The sequence below is a fragment of the Macadamia integrifolia genome, chromosome 10, assembly GCF_013358625.1.
Source record: "Macadamia integrifolia cultivar HAES 741 chromosome 10, SCU_Mint_v3, whole genome shotgun sequence".
Classification (NCBI taxonomy): Eukaryota; Viridiplantae; Streptophyta; class Magnoliopsida; order Proteales; family Proteaceae; genus Macadamia; species Macadamia integrifolia.
In genome coordinates, this window is record NC_056566.1 from 31195401 (window position 1) to 31211842 (window position 16442).

General features: G+C 37.7%; 2 protein-coding genes across 2 annotated transcripts in view; one reads left to right on the forward strand and one right to left on the reverse strand.

Moving 5' to 3' along the window:
- Positions 1-2526, forward strand: part of LOC122092470 (30S ribosomal protein S1, chloroplastic-like) — a 5068-nt gene extending 2542 nt beyond the window's left edge. The window contains exons 4-7 of the mRNA XM_042662792.1: positions 78-359; positions 473-583; positions 953-1039; positions 1973-2526. Coding sequence (XP_042518726.1) covers positions 78-359; positions 473-583; positions 953-1039; positions 1973-2077 — 585 coding nt within the window. The 3' untranslated portion in view covers positions 2078-2526. The remainder of the gene's footprint in view (positions 1-77; positions 360-472; positions 584-952; positions 1040-1972) is intronic.
- An 891-nt stretch (positions 2527-3417) lies between these two features.
- Positions 3418-14143, reverse strand: LOC122091732 (nuclear export mediator factor NEMF). The gene is made up of 14 exons (XM_042661846.1): positions 13892-14143; positions 13509-13621; positions 13327-13423; positions 13118-13242; positions 12033-12570; positions 11728-11913; positions 10789-11082; positions 10203-10355; positions 9565-9719; positions 8871-8976; positions 7739-8728; positions 7468-7546; positions 4888-5271; positions 3418-3830 (listed from the first exon to the last, which is right to left on the reverse strand). The coding sequence occupies exons 1-14, from the start codon at positions 13994-13996 to the stop codon at positions 3637-3639; spliced, it is 3519 nt and encodes a 1172-aa protein (XP_042517780.1). The 5' UTR covers positions 13997-14143; the 3' UTR covers positions 3418-3636.
- Positions 14144-16442: the final 2299 nt, after the last annotated feature.

The window sequence follows — 16442 nt, forward strand, 5'->3', positions numbered from 1 at the left end:
CCCCCCCCCCCCCCTTGTTAAGTCAAGTCTGAAGCATTTCTGAGAAATAAATATTGATGTCTCCATGTGCTTACTAGAAATCAACAGCAGAAGAACTCCTGGATAAGGAACTTCTGCTGAAATTTGTGGAGGTTGATGAGGAACAGTCAAGACTTGTCTTCAGTAACCGCAAGGCCATGGCTGACAGCCAGGGGCAACTTGGGATTGGATCAGTTGTTACTGGAACTGTGCAGAGTCTGAAGCCATATGGTGCCTTCATTGACATTGGTGGGATTAATGGCCTTCTCCATATCAGTCAGATCAGTCATGATCGTGTTTCCGATCTCTCTACTGTCCTTCAACCTGGTGACACCCTAAAGGTACTTCTTAAACCAAAATCCTACTTCTATTGTGGAACTTGTTGGCCATCTCCCTAAGTTTGTCTTTCTAATTTCTAAATTCTTATTTTGTAAACTACTTCTCTTTTGCGAAGGTCATGATACTGAGCCATGACCGTGAGAGAGGCCGTGTGAGTCTGTCTACCAAAAAGCTAGAACCTACACCTGGAGACATGATTCGCAATCCAGAGCTTGTTTTTGAGAAGGTAATTTTTTCTTTTAAAGAGTTGCCTTATAGTAGTTGTCGGATTTCTACCATTCCTAATGTTATGTTGTAGTTCTGGAGCATATTAGCTGTTCCTTGTATGCTTCAGGTTATCCTTTGAATAAATTCATATTAGTGTAATTTCACCAACTTAAGTAGAGTAAGCAGGGACACTGGAAATTCTTTTCATTCCTTGTTTTGTTCCCCTTCCCCCCTCCCCCCTTTCTCATATTAGTGTAATTTCACCGACATAAGTAGAGTAAGCAGGGGCATTGGGTGCACCCCATCCCAATTTTTTGATGTCCTGTCCTTTCTCATGTTTGTCCAATGTGGAAGTTGTAACAATATTTTTCTGATCATGTTATAACAGGCAGAGGAGATGGCTAGGACATTCAGACAGCGAATAGCCCAAGCAGAAGCCATGGCCCGTGCTGATATGTTGAGATTCCAGCCAGAGGTATTCCTTCAGATATTAAGTTTATAGGTGTTTGAGAAGTAGAGAGGAATAGAGGATGAAGATAAAATAAATATTTAGCGGTTGCTTACGGATTTTTAACTAACAAAGAAGCATAGGAGGGGGGGGGGTGGGGGAAGGGATGTAATTTCTCTTGACAATGAGTCTGAGTTGTGAATGTTGAAATGGATGAGTGGCAAGACTAGAGAAGATAAAATTAGAAATGAATGCAGCATCCCTGGTAACTTAGGGATGGCACCAATAGATAAGAAAGTGACGGGAGGTCAATTGAGATAGATCATGTGTGCTCAAGACCAATAATGATTGCACCTGTAATGAATGACAGTAGGTAATGCAAGGGAAAGGGAATGGCTAAAAATGACTTGGAATGTAGTGTGAAAAGACATGACAGTCAAAATAGTCATTGACTGTGGAATGGTGGAACAGGAATGGTAGACATCACCTAATTGTTGGCGGGATCGGACTGGAATTTATCTGATCCAGTCAGTTTTCTCCAGTTCGATTGGTTGTTAATCCAAGGAAAAGGTTTCAGTTTTCTTATTATTCTCCAGAAAATCAGATTTAGAACTCCTATATACACTTAAGATGCTTATGGTCATCTTATCAGATAAATTTGAAAGGAAATCTATGAGATGGAAGTAGCACCTATCTGGTTTTTTTGGGTCAAGAAATGAAGATTTATTAACTAGAAGGAAACCACAGGGAAATCCCTCCAATTAGGGTTTACAAGAGGAGAGGGAAAAAAAGGGGGGGAGGGGAAGAAGACAACCAACAGTAAGAAATTATTTTGATGTCTATCTGGTGGGGAGTCTCTATTTTAGCATTATTTTGTATTTTGATGTCTAAGCTTAATTCATTTTCTCCCTCTAAGTGTTTAAGCTAAGCCCCAATTGTTGTCTCTTTACCTTTTTGCAGAGTGGATTGACCCTCAGCTCTGATGGTATCCTAGGTCCGCTTACATCGGATTTGCCAGTTGAAGGCCTAGATTTGAGTGATGTCCCTTCATCTGTAGAATCCTAACTGAAAGTACACAGAGGCTGGGAAGGTTGTTACTTAAAATATTCAGTAAATTTGGTTATTTCTCCTTACATCCATTGTGGCATAAATTGCAAGATTGAGTTATGGAAGTTAACGATACCATCCTCTCCTCTTTCCTGTTCTCAACTGGGCTATCCAGAAATAGGAGCTGGGAGAGGAAGAAATGTCAGTCAGAGTCTGAAATATTTTCTAGAGAGTTTTATAATAGTAGTACTAGCCAAAGCCAAAAGGGTGGGTGTTTGCTTCTGCTGTTACCTCTTGGAAATCAAGATGCTCTGGTTGAAGTTGCACGTTCAGTTTGATACTGATATCAACTTTTAATATTGTCAGGCTTGAACCTAACGGTAGGAATGTTTTGATCCGTTATTGCTTATCCTGCAGTCACCCAATTTCACATGATATTGAAATCAAATTACTGCCGAATTTGATCAGTTTCTTTTTAATGGTTTATACTACAATTCAATGTTTCTTTTCATTCTCTGTATTTCCTTAGCACTAAATATGGCAGAAGAAAATCTTTGATCCCCCAATTTGATCAGTTTCTTTTAATGATTTAGACTACACTTCGGCCTGTTCGAATCATCCACATATCCATTGAGAGTTGTTTCAGGGTATAGAAACTGTTTAAGGTGAATCCATTATCCAGTTTAAAACTGGGGAATAGGACTGCAGCTTGACAAAATGGCTAATGGCAGCTTTTGAATGTGGTGGACATGCCCTCATCAACGCCCTATTACCTTGGAAATTTTGGCCAATCCAAATCTTATACAAAGACCAAACTCAGATGCAGACCTCATTGGATGGAAGATATTTGAGGCTCAAGTATAATTGACACCTAAGAAAAGAACTCTTAAATGGATTGCATCCTTTGACACCCCCCCCCCCCACAGAGAGAGAGAGAGAGAGGGGGGGAGAGAGAAAAAAAGAACCACCCATAGTCAGTATCAATCAAAGCAGCTTTTCCGTTGATTAGGAAACCATGAACGAACTGAAAGACAGCATAGGCTTCTTTCCAAGGGCTTTTGCTAATCCCACTGAAACGACTTCTGGGGTGGCCTGAGCAGCTTCACGGGATCCTGGGCAATCCTGCAAAACTGAGGGAGGGAGAAAACTATTGGCATGATTGAACTGTGACATCACAGCTCCCGTTAGGTTAACCCCCAACACCCTCTCCCCCACCCCCACCAAAAAAAATAAAATAAAAGGGTGTTTCCAGGGTTTTAGTTTTATCATAGCTCATGTTGCATGCAATTTATGAAATGGCTATGACACTTGATTTCCTATAAACAATATAAATCAAATGATTTATAATCTGCTAATGCTGAGTGCGAAAGAGGCATTCCATATTAATCTTCTATACTTTCCTTTCAACCGTGAGAATTATTTTACTCTTTAGGATTGTACAGAAGTGGCCAAATCCCCGAAAACAAATCTCCCCTCAAAGAAACGGGATGAATAGGAGACTAGAAAGGAGTATACAGGTTTGTCCTATTGGTGAAGAAAAAAAAAATGCACATACAACTGCACTCGGGTAACATCTATCAGCTTCCTCCCTTGCTGGCCTTCTTTCCTTTTTTCTGCTTCTGCTTCAGTTGGGTAAGACCTGCAGCAGTGATCTTCACATTGCCAATAATAGCAGCAACCAACTCAGGGTCTGTACAGGCTTTCATTAGCTCTTTCTCCCTATTTGTTGCTTCAGGCATGTGGCTGAACAAATTCATTGCAGTTTTTGCCGCTGCATCAATCAAACAATATTAGAAAAAAAACAGACAACTGACAACCTATGAGCATTGGAGCTCAATGTTCTAGTAGTTAAGTGAGAAAGTGATGGACTAAATTGCAGTAGTACTATATGAGGAAATAAGAGATGAACAAGAGACTCATTGTCATCATAAAAATCATCCCCCTGCCTACCAGCTCGTCAAGTTGTGGATAATTTGAAGTGGGTCATCTCCATGATGGGGACATGGGCTCAAAATATATTACTGAGACATTTCAACTTTCTACAAAGATGAAACTGAGACAACTCACAGTGATACTTGATATAGTTAATAAATTTAATAAATCCACTAATATTTCTGGCCATGCTTTAGCTGAGGAAACTACCACTCAGTCTGGGTGCATGAATTAGTGGAGCATGCATGCAATTTGGAGTGGGTTAATGGGTTAATTAAGAATGATGACCTTAAGCATACAATAAAAAAAAAGAAGAAAAAAGATGAAAATTCACTTCAAGAAACTGCCCCATCCTGCAGCTACAAGTTCTTTAATATAATCTTATACAAAGGTATGAATTCAGTTTTCCGCATCTAGAATCATAGCAAGTATATGGAATGATATTTAACACTGATCTGCTCAATTTATGATACAGTTTGCCATACTTTATCTATAAGATTTTGTTAACAAGTAATAACAGTTTTAATAATAGAAAGGGAATAAAAGTACAAGTAGTGATACAACAATAACAGTGATACAACCTCATACAAATACCAAGCATAAGGACATACACAACTAAGATATTATATGAAAAAAAAATAAAGAGAACAGTTCTTGCGTTCTCAGGCAACTAGAAAACCACCATATTCCAAGTTACCAAACCCTTGTCAGTTCCTATATTTATTCGCAAAATATAACATGTCTACGAGCATGAAAGGAGATAAAAACTTTCATAACATAAGCTTTGTCATGGTAAAGGAACTTGAAAAAAAAAAGAGGGGGGGGGGGCAAGGAGAGTGAAGCTTTACATTTATTAGACATTAGGTATTTCAAAATAGAAAGAGTAATTTAAATACCTTTTCCTCTTTTTGCAGTACCAGGTGTTATCTTTACACGGTACTTGTATGTTTGTAGTGCATTATAAGGACCACAGACAGGCACAGCATACAAAAGAATATCATTAGCTAGCGGATTCCCAGTCAAGTAATCCACATCATTCAACTTTTCCCTCTCATCTTCACCTATTTCATGGATGTCATCTTCCTCAATAGTAATTCTGTCCATCTCATTAGTGGTGCTGCCCAAAAGTGCATCTGGCATATCTTCAGGTCCACCATCTTTTGTGCGCTTGCTTACAACAGCCTTAGCATCACCACGTTCATCAGGGTGTTCTTGACAATCACGGGATAGATGACCCACTTTCTTACATTTATAACATATTTTCAAACCATCATCTGGGCCTATCAAGTAAGGAAAAGGGAAAAATTAGCTCTGAGCTTTCATTCCAGTTTCTTTTTTTAAATATAGGAAATTCTAGTTGCTTAAGAGATTACAAAAAGTGCAGAAATTCAATACTTTCCACTACAAACAGTTAGTTATTACTTATTAGTATTAAACGACTATATCCATGCTTAAGAGATGGGGGCCTTTAAGAGGTGAGAAATAGATCCACATAATTCTAATTTACCTAATAGTTGGAATATGACAAGATTACTGTTCACCACCAGCTATAAAGAGCCATAACCCAGCCTAAGTCCCACTTTTATGGTCTCAGGAGAGAGTATTTTTAAGGGTCCTACCTTCGGGATTTTTCTTCAAGCCACCCCAAAGTTTAAGCACATATCATCATGATGGCAACCCAAGCTTTACCACCAACAACATACTGTAGAAATAAAAATAAGGGGAATCTACTTGTTGATGTATGCATTTACATTGCCCTTACTCACAGTTTGAGCTTTTAGGAAAAGCGGCAGAGAACAGAGAACATGGTATCAGAGCAGGGAGGTCAAGTATTTGAGCAGGAAAGTGCAACGGGGTGTCTTGACACTTCTTCCCCCCTTGGTGCTACGTGAAGTATTTCTGCCAGAGTGTGTGTCACATGCAAGGACCATGCAACGACATGCCTGCACATGCGCCAGGGGGGTGTTCATGTATACATTTACATTGCCCTTAATATTCGAGCTTTTAGGCTAAGCAGTAGTGAACAATACTATATTAAGTATATTAAGGCACGTTGAGGGATTTATCGAAGTTGCCCTACCATCACCAGCAGTTGTTTCTGGGTTCTTTTCCTATTAACTAGCCTTTCCTTTGGGTGTGTCCTTAGTATACTACTTTTTTTTTTTTTTTTTTTTTTTGCAACTTCCATCTTGTCTACATTCTACAATAGAATCAATTATTATAATATATTAAAGCATTATTAACCTCTATTTGACATAAAACCCAGACCAACAAACTCTAATGCATTTACATTCATGCCTGTCCCATGAAAAGCCAAGATTCTCAGTGGTTGAGAATCGAGACCAGCCAAAAGAAGATCAGAAGAGTATTCCCATAAAGGAATTAGGGTTTCAAGCATGCATTGAAGACCATGCATAAACTTGGAATGGTCTTTCGTCATGAAAGACTCTAAAACAAGAATAAAGGAAACATATTCTTGTTAGTCAAATTTTATGAAAACAATGAGGAAGACTACACTGTAAAAGAGACTGAAGAGATTAAGGAAGAATTTTTCCATTAATATTCTCAAAAAAAAAAAAAGAGAAGACAGAAAGAAAGAAAGAAAGAAAACATTTTGGTTGCTCCAAAGCAATGTTTCATTTTGGGGTGTCAATGGGCCAGGTTGGGCTGGGTTTTAAAAGCCCAGCCCAGCCCTAGGTCGGGCTGGGATATCTCAGCCCAGGCCCAACTCTGTCAGGTTTAGTGCAACCCAATCCAGCCCTAATGAACCCTGATTGGGCTGGGTTTAACCCAATCTAGTATAACCCAATACTATCAATTACATGGTAGCTTGATCTTGATGCATTGTAGAGGCCAAAGACCAAAGTTTTCGTATGTGTGTAGATTGTGGAAAATGAAAGACCTTTTTCTCTAAGTACCAATTAATAATTATTAGCATATTTATATAATTATATACTTAATAATCATGGTTGGGTTGGGTTGGGTTGAGACCTCAACCCAGGCCCAACCCAACCCTGCCTCGGGCCTGAAAATCTCAACCCTAACCCACCCTATGGGGTGAAATCTCAGCCCAAGCCCTATTCGGGCTCAGGGCGGGCTAGGGCTGGTTCAGGTTGACCGGGCTTTTTTGACACCCCTAGTTTCATTGGTTTGGTTGTTCACACAACTCCCATCATTTACGATGGCAACTCAATAATTTGAGATATGTCCGCTGGTTCTTGTACACTGCTGATCCAAAGCTGGATGGAGCAGTATTGGTGCATCAGTTGGTGACGAGCATCCAAAGAACCTTTTGCCAAACTCTTTTAACATGAAATTGCAGACAACAAGTGGTTGGCATATGGCTTGGTAAGCAGAGTATTTGATACACCATAGTTGCAGCATTAAAGAAGGGCAAAAACAGGGCAAAAATGGGTAAATAACTGATTGAATATTATCAGTTCTCTGGACCTAGAAAAATATAACAGTAAACATACCAGAAATTGATTTTGTTCCTTTCCCAACAGTTGTTCCATCTTGTGAATTTTTTTCATTCCTGAGTGCCTTCCCCGCAGACTGAAAATTCCCAAATGATGTTAGTAGCAAACCGACACAAGGGTCAATAAAATTCATGCCATTGAGCTTGCTTTAATGACTAAGACCAAGCCTGCAACTGCGAATCCATGGATTCATAACCATAATATTTAGAGACAAATACAAGCAGCATTTTGGTTTTAATGAAAATTAAGTGTAGGCAACATTACTCACAGCTAGCAAAGCCATACGAATTCTCCTTTCTTCCTCATCCTGTTCCGCATACTTCTCCTTAATCTTCTTAAGCTTACCCTTCTGGCCACGGCTGATCCTGCCACTAGATGGCTTTGAGTTTTGAACGTTCTTATCTGCACGAACTCCTGAAACATTATTTTCTTTGGATTCTTCGCTAGCATGCTTATTTTCCTTGCATTCCTCACTTGCACGCTCAACAGTTGAACCAACTGTGCCACTTTTCTGGCCTTTCGCAAGCCTCCGTCTTTCAGCCTTTGAAATATAAGGCTTATCTCTTACCGAAGCCTTTTGTTCTTCATAATGATTATCCTCCACCAACCCAACTTGAGGAGAATCTGGCCCATGATTCTTTCCCGACATATTAGAAGATCCAAGCTCAAGAGCCCTATCAATAAGATCCTCAAGTTGGGGTGAGATGGAAGAAAAGTTTTTTCTGGAAGTATCAGATACACTCTCATCGTCAATACCATTCAGCATAGCAGCTCTGTCTTCAACAGGAACTTCAGCAATGTCAACTGCTTCAAGACCTAAATGAACTGAAACAGTTTGAGTAGAAATACCTCCGCATACAAGATCTGATTTTGTTTCACAATTATCTTCAGTTGAATTTGAAGGACCGTTCAATTCTTTGCTCATATCTTTTAGTCCTTCAATAGTTATTTCCTTCTCAGACCCAGAATCAGAATTTTCTGTGAAAGACCCACTTTCATCAACATCATGCCCACCTTCATCTTCACCTTTTACCCTTCTTTCATTTAAATGTGATCCCAAGGAGCTCTCATCCAAGCGGAATAGAATACCGAAGCCCATAATAAGAGGATGTGGAGGAAGGAAATTCTTTTTCCCACGAATCATGAAACTCCCAACTGTAAGATATTCTCCTGTGGGTGCAGTCTTACTGACCTGATGGGGATACACCCACCAAGCACTTGTTACAATCTTTGAGTCCCATGCCTGACTTTGGCAAACCTATAGATGGAAATACATATGAAGATGAATCACATTCCATCCAACTATACAATCTTTGAGTCCCACACACACACACACAACTAAACAGAAAACAGAGAAGAATATCAAAATCAAACACAATGGATGGACATGGGAAACTTACAGTGAAACATCCTGTTTGGTTTAAAGTGAGAGGAGGTATTGGCTGTTCTGGTTTGTGGTTCTTGATCACGGTACTTGAAGCTCCATGGAGATCTGCGTGGACATACCTGTTTCATATTCAAACTCAAATATCAACATTAATGATAATAAATTATAAAATTCAGTTTCATAGGACAACTCTAAGACTCTTAAGCTTGAACAAAGTGAAGGAGCTCCATGCACCAACTTCACATAGGTTACAATTGAAATTGATGACAAACTGAGAACCTTAGAGATCCAACATAATGCAAGAATTCAGTCTCTGTATAAAAATCAAATAAAATACACAAGCACACGGGAGAAGACAAAATAAATTAGCATAATTTCAGTTGGCCAAAAACCAATAATTGCTGGTAAATATATCTTTCATAATTCTAGGTAAAGGTTAAGTAAATATGTACATCTGTGCACGTCAATAGACAAAATTTTCAGACACAACTATAAAATGTTGCAGCTATTGGATTAATCATGCGTAATAATATTTGTTTAGCAAATGAATGCACACTGCACAGAAAAATGACATGATAAATCACAAACCTGATTTATTTTATCTGCAAATAGAGTATTGACAATTTCCACACAATAAAATCTAAAGCCAGATTGGGCTGCAAAATATTGAATTGTGCTTATTCATAAATTAAAAGGCATCAACTCACAGGTCTCCTTTGGACATGTAACGCTTTACAATCATCTCATTTTGTTGACCATCACGCCCACTGATGACCAAATAATTTTCACTGCTGATGAACCAATTAAATTTCTCAAACCAGTGAACTTTGCGCATATGTGAGATTGCAGCAACAGTTTTCTCCTGCAAATAACAGGTAACAAATGAAAAATTATTGAAAGTTACCAAGTGCCCAGTGCCAAAGTACCAAATGATATACTTTGAAAACAAAACATCTAACAAGTTCTTTGTCATTTAGAAAGACAAAGTATATAAATTTAGAACACAAAACTTGTACTAAGATACTAACATACAAAGACCAAGTAGAGTTGATATTTTAAGATCCTGCAATAAAAAGGTAAAGTTGGGCCCTAAATAGAAGGAGAAGAGGAAAGGAAGAATGCCTGGGTTGAAGAAATGAGGAGTGATGCAAGATTTTGATTTAAATAAAAGATTGGCCCCTTACTAATCACATGAAGACATTTGGATGTGTCAAAAATCATCACGAGCAAACTAGAGGACAAACTTGCAATTTAATGGCCTTCATAACTGAAGCTAGCCCCAAGTAAAGCACACAATAAGTATGTGGAAAATTCCCCATGATTCCCCATGTTACAAGTAGATTACCTGAGAAAGTTGGAGACGAGTCTTCCTTTCAGCTGCTTTGAAAGCCTTCTCATGTGCTGTAACAGTCTTCTCCTGCTTACTCTCCTGTCTTTTCTTCAGCTCATACCATTTCCGAGCATTAGCATGTGCTGAAAGTGCCAAATCGACTTCAACCTGGAAAGAATAGGTATCATTGATCAGAGGGAATATGGAGGACAAGGACAAAAGATCTGAAAGAAAGTTATTTTGAGTTTTAAATGATTATGCTTGCTTTCCAAAGCAAACTTCAAATCCAACCCACTGGAAGCGGGGTTCAAGGGCTTCGTGGCAAGGCTTGATGACAATCAAAGAATGATCGTCTCATTTTCAAACAAAAGAAAAAGTACCATGTAATCAAATTACTAATCATCTAATCAATCCAAGAGATGCTATAAAGTGCAATATCACTTGAGATTTGTTTGAAGTCGTTCATATATATGGCTCCAGGTGTGCTCATCTAGGTACTTCATGCTAATAGAAGGCATTAGGTATACGCATACATGGAGGTTAAGCTAATTGAATTTTCAGAGAAAGGGAGAAAGCAATAACATTGCCACTTAGGCAACACCTTATCTACAGGGCGTGTCTTTTCATCATCATCCATTTCATCAAGGTTGTTGCTCAAAAAAAGTGTCATACAATTTCTTTCAAGATGGAGCTTGTCAATGAGCCCAGCTACAGGATTTCCAGACTTCTTCTCTTCCTTCACCATTTGAGCAAGATCTACCCAGTCCATTCCATTTGCAAGGGCAACACGAACAGCTAAAATAGCTGCATCCACATCATCAAGGTTGTACTCAATCAATTCTGCCATTCTAACACAATGGTCAACTTCCTTCTTCAGAGTGAGTACACGATTTTCCTGCAGTATAAGAGAAACTAACATGTGAAGAATTGATGATACAAACCGATAAAAGAAAGGAATGACTAATGAAAATTTAAAGCATGAAAAACAACAATAAGATGAAATAGCAAAATAACTGGTATCAACACTCAAATCATAGTTATAAGAAATGCAAAATATTTTGTGGTTGCATGAATTAACCAAAAACATTAAAAATAAATAAATAAATAAAAACATAAGATCACATACTCTATAAGAGAGAATCGATGGTAATTCATTTGACAAAATAGAGCAAGAAAAAGTCAGAGAATCACTACAATTCCCTTGAAATTGTAAAAGGGATGAATTTGTTTGGTTAAGATTTGCTAGCAATTTGGCAGCATCAAATTTTTCATAAACAGGCAAATCCCCCAGAGCAAAAGAAAGATAAGTACCCTGCTAAATTAATTGATGATCATCATGTTGGTTTTCCTTCCAAAAGGATTCCCTTGCCTTTTCACTAGTTCTGTGGCCCCATTTATCAAGATGGTGTGACCAAATCACTACCTTGACAGTAAGGAGAAATAAAGAAGTAGCAAACACTTCAACAATATGTACAGCAAGAAAGCAGCAAAAGCCAGGCTAAAAACAAAAATAATACAGGTTCTGAATGAGATAAATAACCTGATCCAAGCGTATTTTATTAAGTTTTTGCATGGAAGACCCTTCTTTCGCTTTTTGCTGTTGTTCTGCCCTTTGGCTTTCAATTTTGCTGTAAAATTCATCCAGTGCTGCATCAAATGTATCCAGTTTCATGAATTCCCTGGACTTGAACTGGTTTAACAAAATGGGGCAGAACTCATCATAGACCTGCAAACCAATTGAGCAAGGAAAAAAGTTAACAAATTATAATAGAATAGAGGACCCTAGTCATATCAATCATTAGAAGAAAACAATGTTGGATTCTATTAGAGAAATCATCAAGCAACCTGGCTCAAAGTTCCTTCTTCAGATGGCAGACTTTCCTTCTTCCCGGAAGCTCTTTGCATTAAGATGTACCCTTCAGGAATTCTGTCACCTGATATAACAGCTTCAAGCCAATCCTCAAACTTCCCAACAGCTTGGGCTAGGACCTCAATGCAATCGGTATCTATTTTACTTTCAGCCCCAAGTTTCATGTTAGGGACAAGACCAGCGTCTAATATAATATGCTCAGAAAGTGCAGGTCCGTAACCCAACACCTCCCCAAGAACTGTCTTCAATGTAGCTTGCTTGCTGCGAGCACCATCACCAGAGGTTTTATTTGAACCAGGTGGTTTCCCATTCTTATGGCTACCCTGCTTTTCTTTAGACTTATTAGAATCATTGCCTACATCTTCATTAACCTCAATTGAGGCATTGCTAACAGGTGCCATCAAAGAATCAAGTGCCAATTGCAATTTTGTGACAGTAGTCCTCTCAAAAACACGACAAGCTTCAATCGGATAGCGGTGTCGTGACATTATTGCTAACCCTTTGTCATCATCCCTGCAGTCAATGAGCTATTACAAACTATAACAAATACAAAATTTTCATGCATAAAAATTTTGAAACAGACACCAAGTTAGTAGGGATTATTCTTTCTCCAACATTTCAACAAATAAATGTGTGTCAAAACTACACTGTAAGAGATCAGCAGCTTATGGACATGGTCCCATAAACACTCTAAGAAGCTTGGGATTTACCATCCATCATCAGGAAAGCTACGGTTGTGCAACTAACCAGACAAGTACAGTTGCAACTAAACTGCTGTTCACAAGCTAAGCCAAAGGAACTGATATTTGACATGAAGAACACTATAATCACTTGCCAATCTTCACCAACAACTTATAGAGTTGGAATGAAATGGGAAGACATGAAGAGAGTATTGGAGTATCATCCTAAGCTCCCAGTGGCCACAGTAACAAAGTAACTGAAACTTTCATGTAAAAACACCGCTAATCTAATCGAGTAATAGTCTTACTGCAAATAATCATCAGCTCAGCTATGGTTACAGTATATGCTCATAACCTTATATAATATGTGAATCACAAACCTGTGAGAGCGGAGAAGAGTCATCACAACGAATTCTGAATCTGTAAGCATTATGTTTCCTTGAGCATATAGTTCCAGTATAATGTAGTGCGCATTAGCACCCAGTCCAAATTGAAAGAGAATAATCTGAATGTGAATAAATAACGAAGCCCATAAGAAAATGAAAAGTAAAATTGCCAAGTATGCTTCAAAAAATCTAATGGGTCATACACGATCGTATCCAAGCTGCCGCACATCCTCTAGTCTTCTTGTGCGTATGTGCTTTCTTAATTTCAGAGTAAACCCAGAAGGAGTCGTGCTCTTGTCCCTGGTAAAAGTATGGAACTTAACTGTATCAGGAAAAATCACTACGTGATAAAAGAACCAAGAAACTGGGCATTTTTCATCCTTACCGAACATAATCAGTTGTATGCAACCTGACACCACTTTCCATTAACAGCAAAACTTTTTCACTCTCGCCCGATTCAGTTACTCCACTACTGTTCATAAGCTTGAACATATATGTCTGAGGCAAAACAAAGTATCATTATCGATATTAAATTCCAATAGGGTCTTCTTAAATTGTAACGAATGGATCTCCAAGATTGAGTTATCTTCAGAAATGACTACAGAGAACCTCCCTTTTAACTTCCATGAATAACGAATCAATACAATGGGAAAACCAGCAATAAATCGGAATAAATTTTATTTCTAGGGCGTCATAAAGTGAGGAAGAAATCAATTCAATAGTTCGAGCTTATAAAAAGTAGCGATTCAGCTTTGGAATCAAAAGTACCTTTGGAGAGAGATCGTAGACGTTAGCGCATCGCATGCCAATTAAACGTCGCAAGCATTTCACCTCTGCGGCCACATCGGCCGTGTTCATCCGAACCTTCACCATTTTTGCCCTCTTCTTTCTTTCTTTCCTTCCCTTTCCTTGCTTTTACCTCTTTCTGAGCTTACCGCCAACAGGGAATGCAGGCCAATTTTCTGTATTTTGTCCGACGGGAGATTTTAATATGGGGAGACCAGAACAAAAATGACAATCAAGTGGGAGACCAAACAGAACTCTAATTTTCGAGATGATGGGTACTAAAATTTTCTTTTTGGGTCTCTATAATGACAATCATGTCCCAAAATTATTGCTTCGGATCCCGAAGCCGCCTGAGTTGTTCTCACGGGTACCAATTATCGGGTATCGGGTCAAGACTCGAGAAAATAATAATAATAATAAAAAATTGGTGGAAATAATAAAAATTATTCAAGTGATGGGGGAAACTACACTCTACTATTGTGGGAATTTTTTTTTTTTTTTTTCTTTTTAAGAGTAAATGTCACTCCCCTCCTCTATACTATGTCGAAATATCAAATTGACCCCATACTTTTCTGAAAATATCACTCAACTCCCCCATATAGAAAGATTCTATCTAACGTTCCCAGCTGTTTGAAATGGCTGTTAAGTCAACTAGTTTTTTCTCATAATGCCCAAAATACCCTCATAAACTTTAAATACCCAATATACCCTTAATAAAAATAAAAAAATATAAAAAAAAAACCTCCTCCTCCCATACCATATTCTCTCGAATGGATTTGGTTTTAGAACTTTGAAACCCTTATGTTCAAACCACCAAACCACCCGCTCTGTGTAAAGCACAAGGACGAAGAAGAATTAGGGACGAAGCTCAAAGACCCCTCTTCCTTCTCTATTTTCAATAACGATCTAAAATTGGGAGAGACTTTGCAAACAAAGAAGAAGGAAATGAATGACTCGTAAGCGCTATGCAACTGAAGTTTTGGTAGCTCCCAATGCCCTCTTCTTTTGTTATTGTTTCCCCTTTCGTCTCTGTTATTCTACCTCTGCAATTAAAACAACATCCTCCCATTATTTTAATGTGCTCTGGTACATGAAACCCAAACAAATCGGAGTTTTTAATTACAACTCCCAAGCCCTCGTTTCGGTCTTGCTACAACTGAAGCACCATCCTTTGTCTCTGAGATTCTAACCCTTCACTGTAATTTTTTCTTTTTCTGGTTTGATCAATTCCAGGTTCTAAATTTGATGATCTTGATTGGAAACAAACCCAGATGACGACTGTTATGAGAAATGAAAATCACTTGTTAATTCTATAATATTTGTATTTTTTTTTTTTTCTTCTATTGAATTTATGCCTTTTCCTAAACACCATTAAAGCAGCAGCCGGAGTAAGAAACCAAAATATTTTAACATCTTCTATTGAAGTGGTTATATACATTAAAAAATATCAATTTTATGTCATTCACCTCCGTTGTGGACATGGGCAAAGATGAAACTACACAAGATCTTATTAGGCTGCATTCCTCTGTTTCATATAACTACACAATATCTTGGTATGGGAGGAAGAGGGGTTTCTTCATTAAGGGTATATTGGATATTTCATGTGTTAATGGTGTATTGGGTATTTAGGAAGAGGGGTTTATTCATTAAGGGTATATTGGATATTTCATGTGTTAAGGGTGTATTGGGTATTTTATGTTTGGAAGGTATTTTGGGCATTATGATAAAAAAAAATCAAGTGACTTAATAGCCATTTAAAATGGTTGGGGATGTTAGATAGAATATTTTTATTTGGGGGGAGGTGAGTGATATTTTTCGAAAAAGTGTGGGGTCAAATTGATATTTTGACACAGTTCAAGGGAGGGGAGTGAAAACTCTTTTTTTAATATATATTTTTTTGGGGTGATATAGATCGGTAAATTGTCATTCCAACTAGTATGCGAAGGATTTTTACAACAAAAAAAAAAGGTATGTGAAAGATTGCTTTATAGACTATATTTCAAATTTGATAGCCTACCTCAACTCTCTAAATTTAAATTAGAATTTATTGTACAAGAGCCTTTCTTATCTTGTTTTTTTCACTATCATGTTCCTTAAAATTGTCAAGATTTCCAATTGAATACCTAATACCTGGGCTTAAAATAAAATCATGCCCAACTAATTTTTTGATTTTGATTTTATTTTTAGAACGATTAAAATGTTAGTTGAGTTTTTCATTAGCCCTATAACCATTTTATGACTCACTTTCTCCATAAAATGGTGGGAATGGGTATTGAATTTCAATTAATTTGCTTTATTTAATTTTAGTTTTAAATCAATGTTTTGTGTTTTTAACCCGTTCATCTTTGGCACCTACTTCAATGCTTTATTTTTTTTAAACACTAGGATTTGGCATTAGATCATTTGGCCATCGATTGAAAATGCAAGAATCTTCATTTTCAACAATTGTTTATACACAAAATCTTTATTCAAACAATGAAAAAGTTTTCTCCATTGGAAAAATTACATGCTTACCTATTTATAGTTCCTTTTA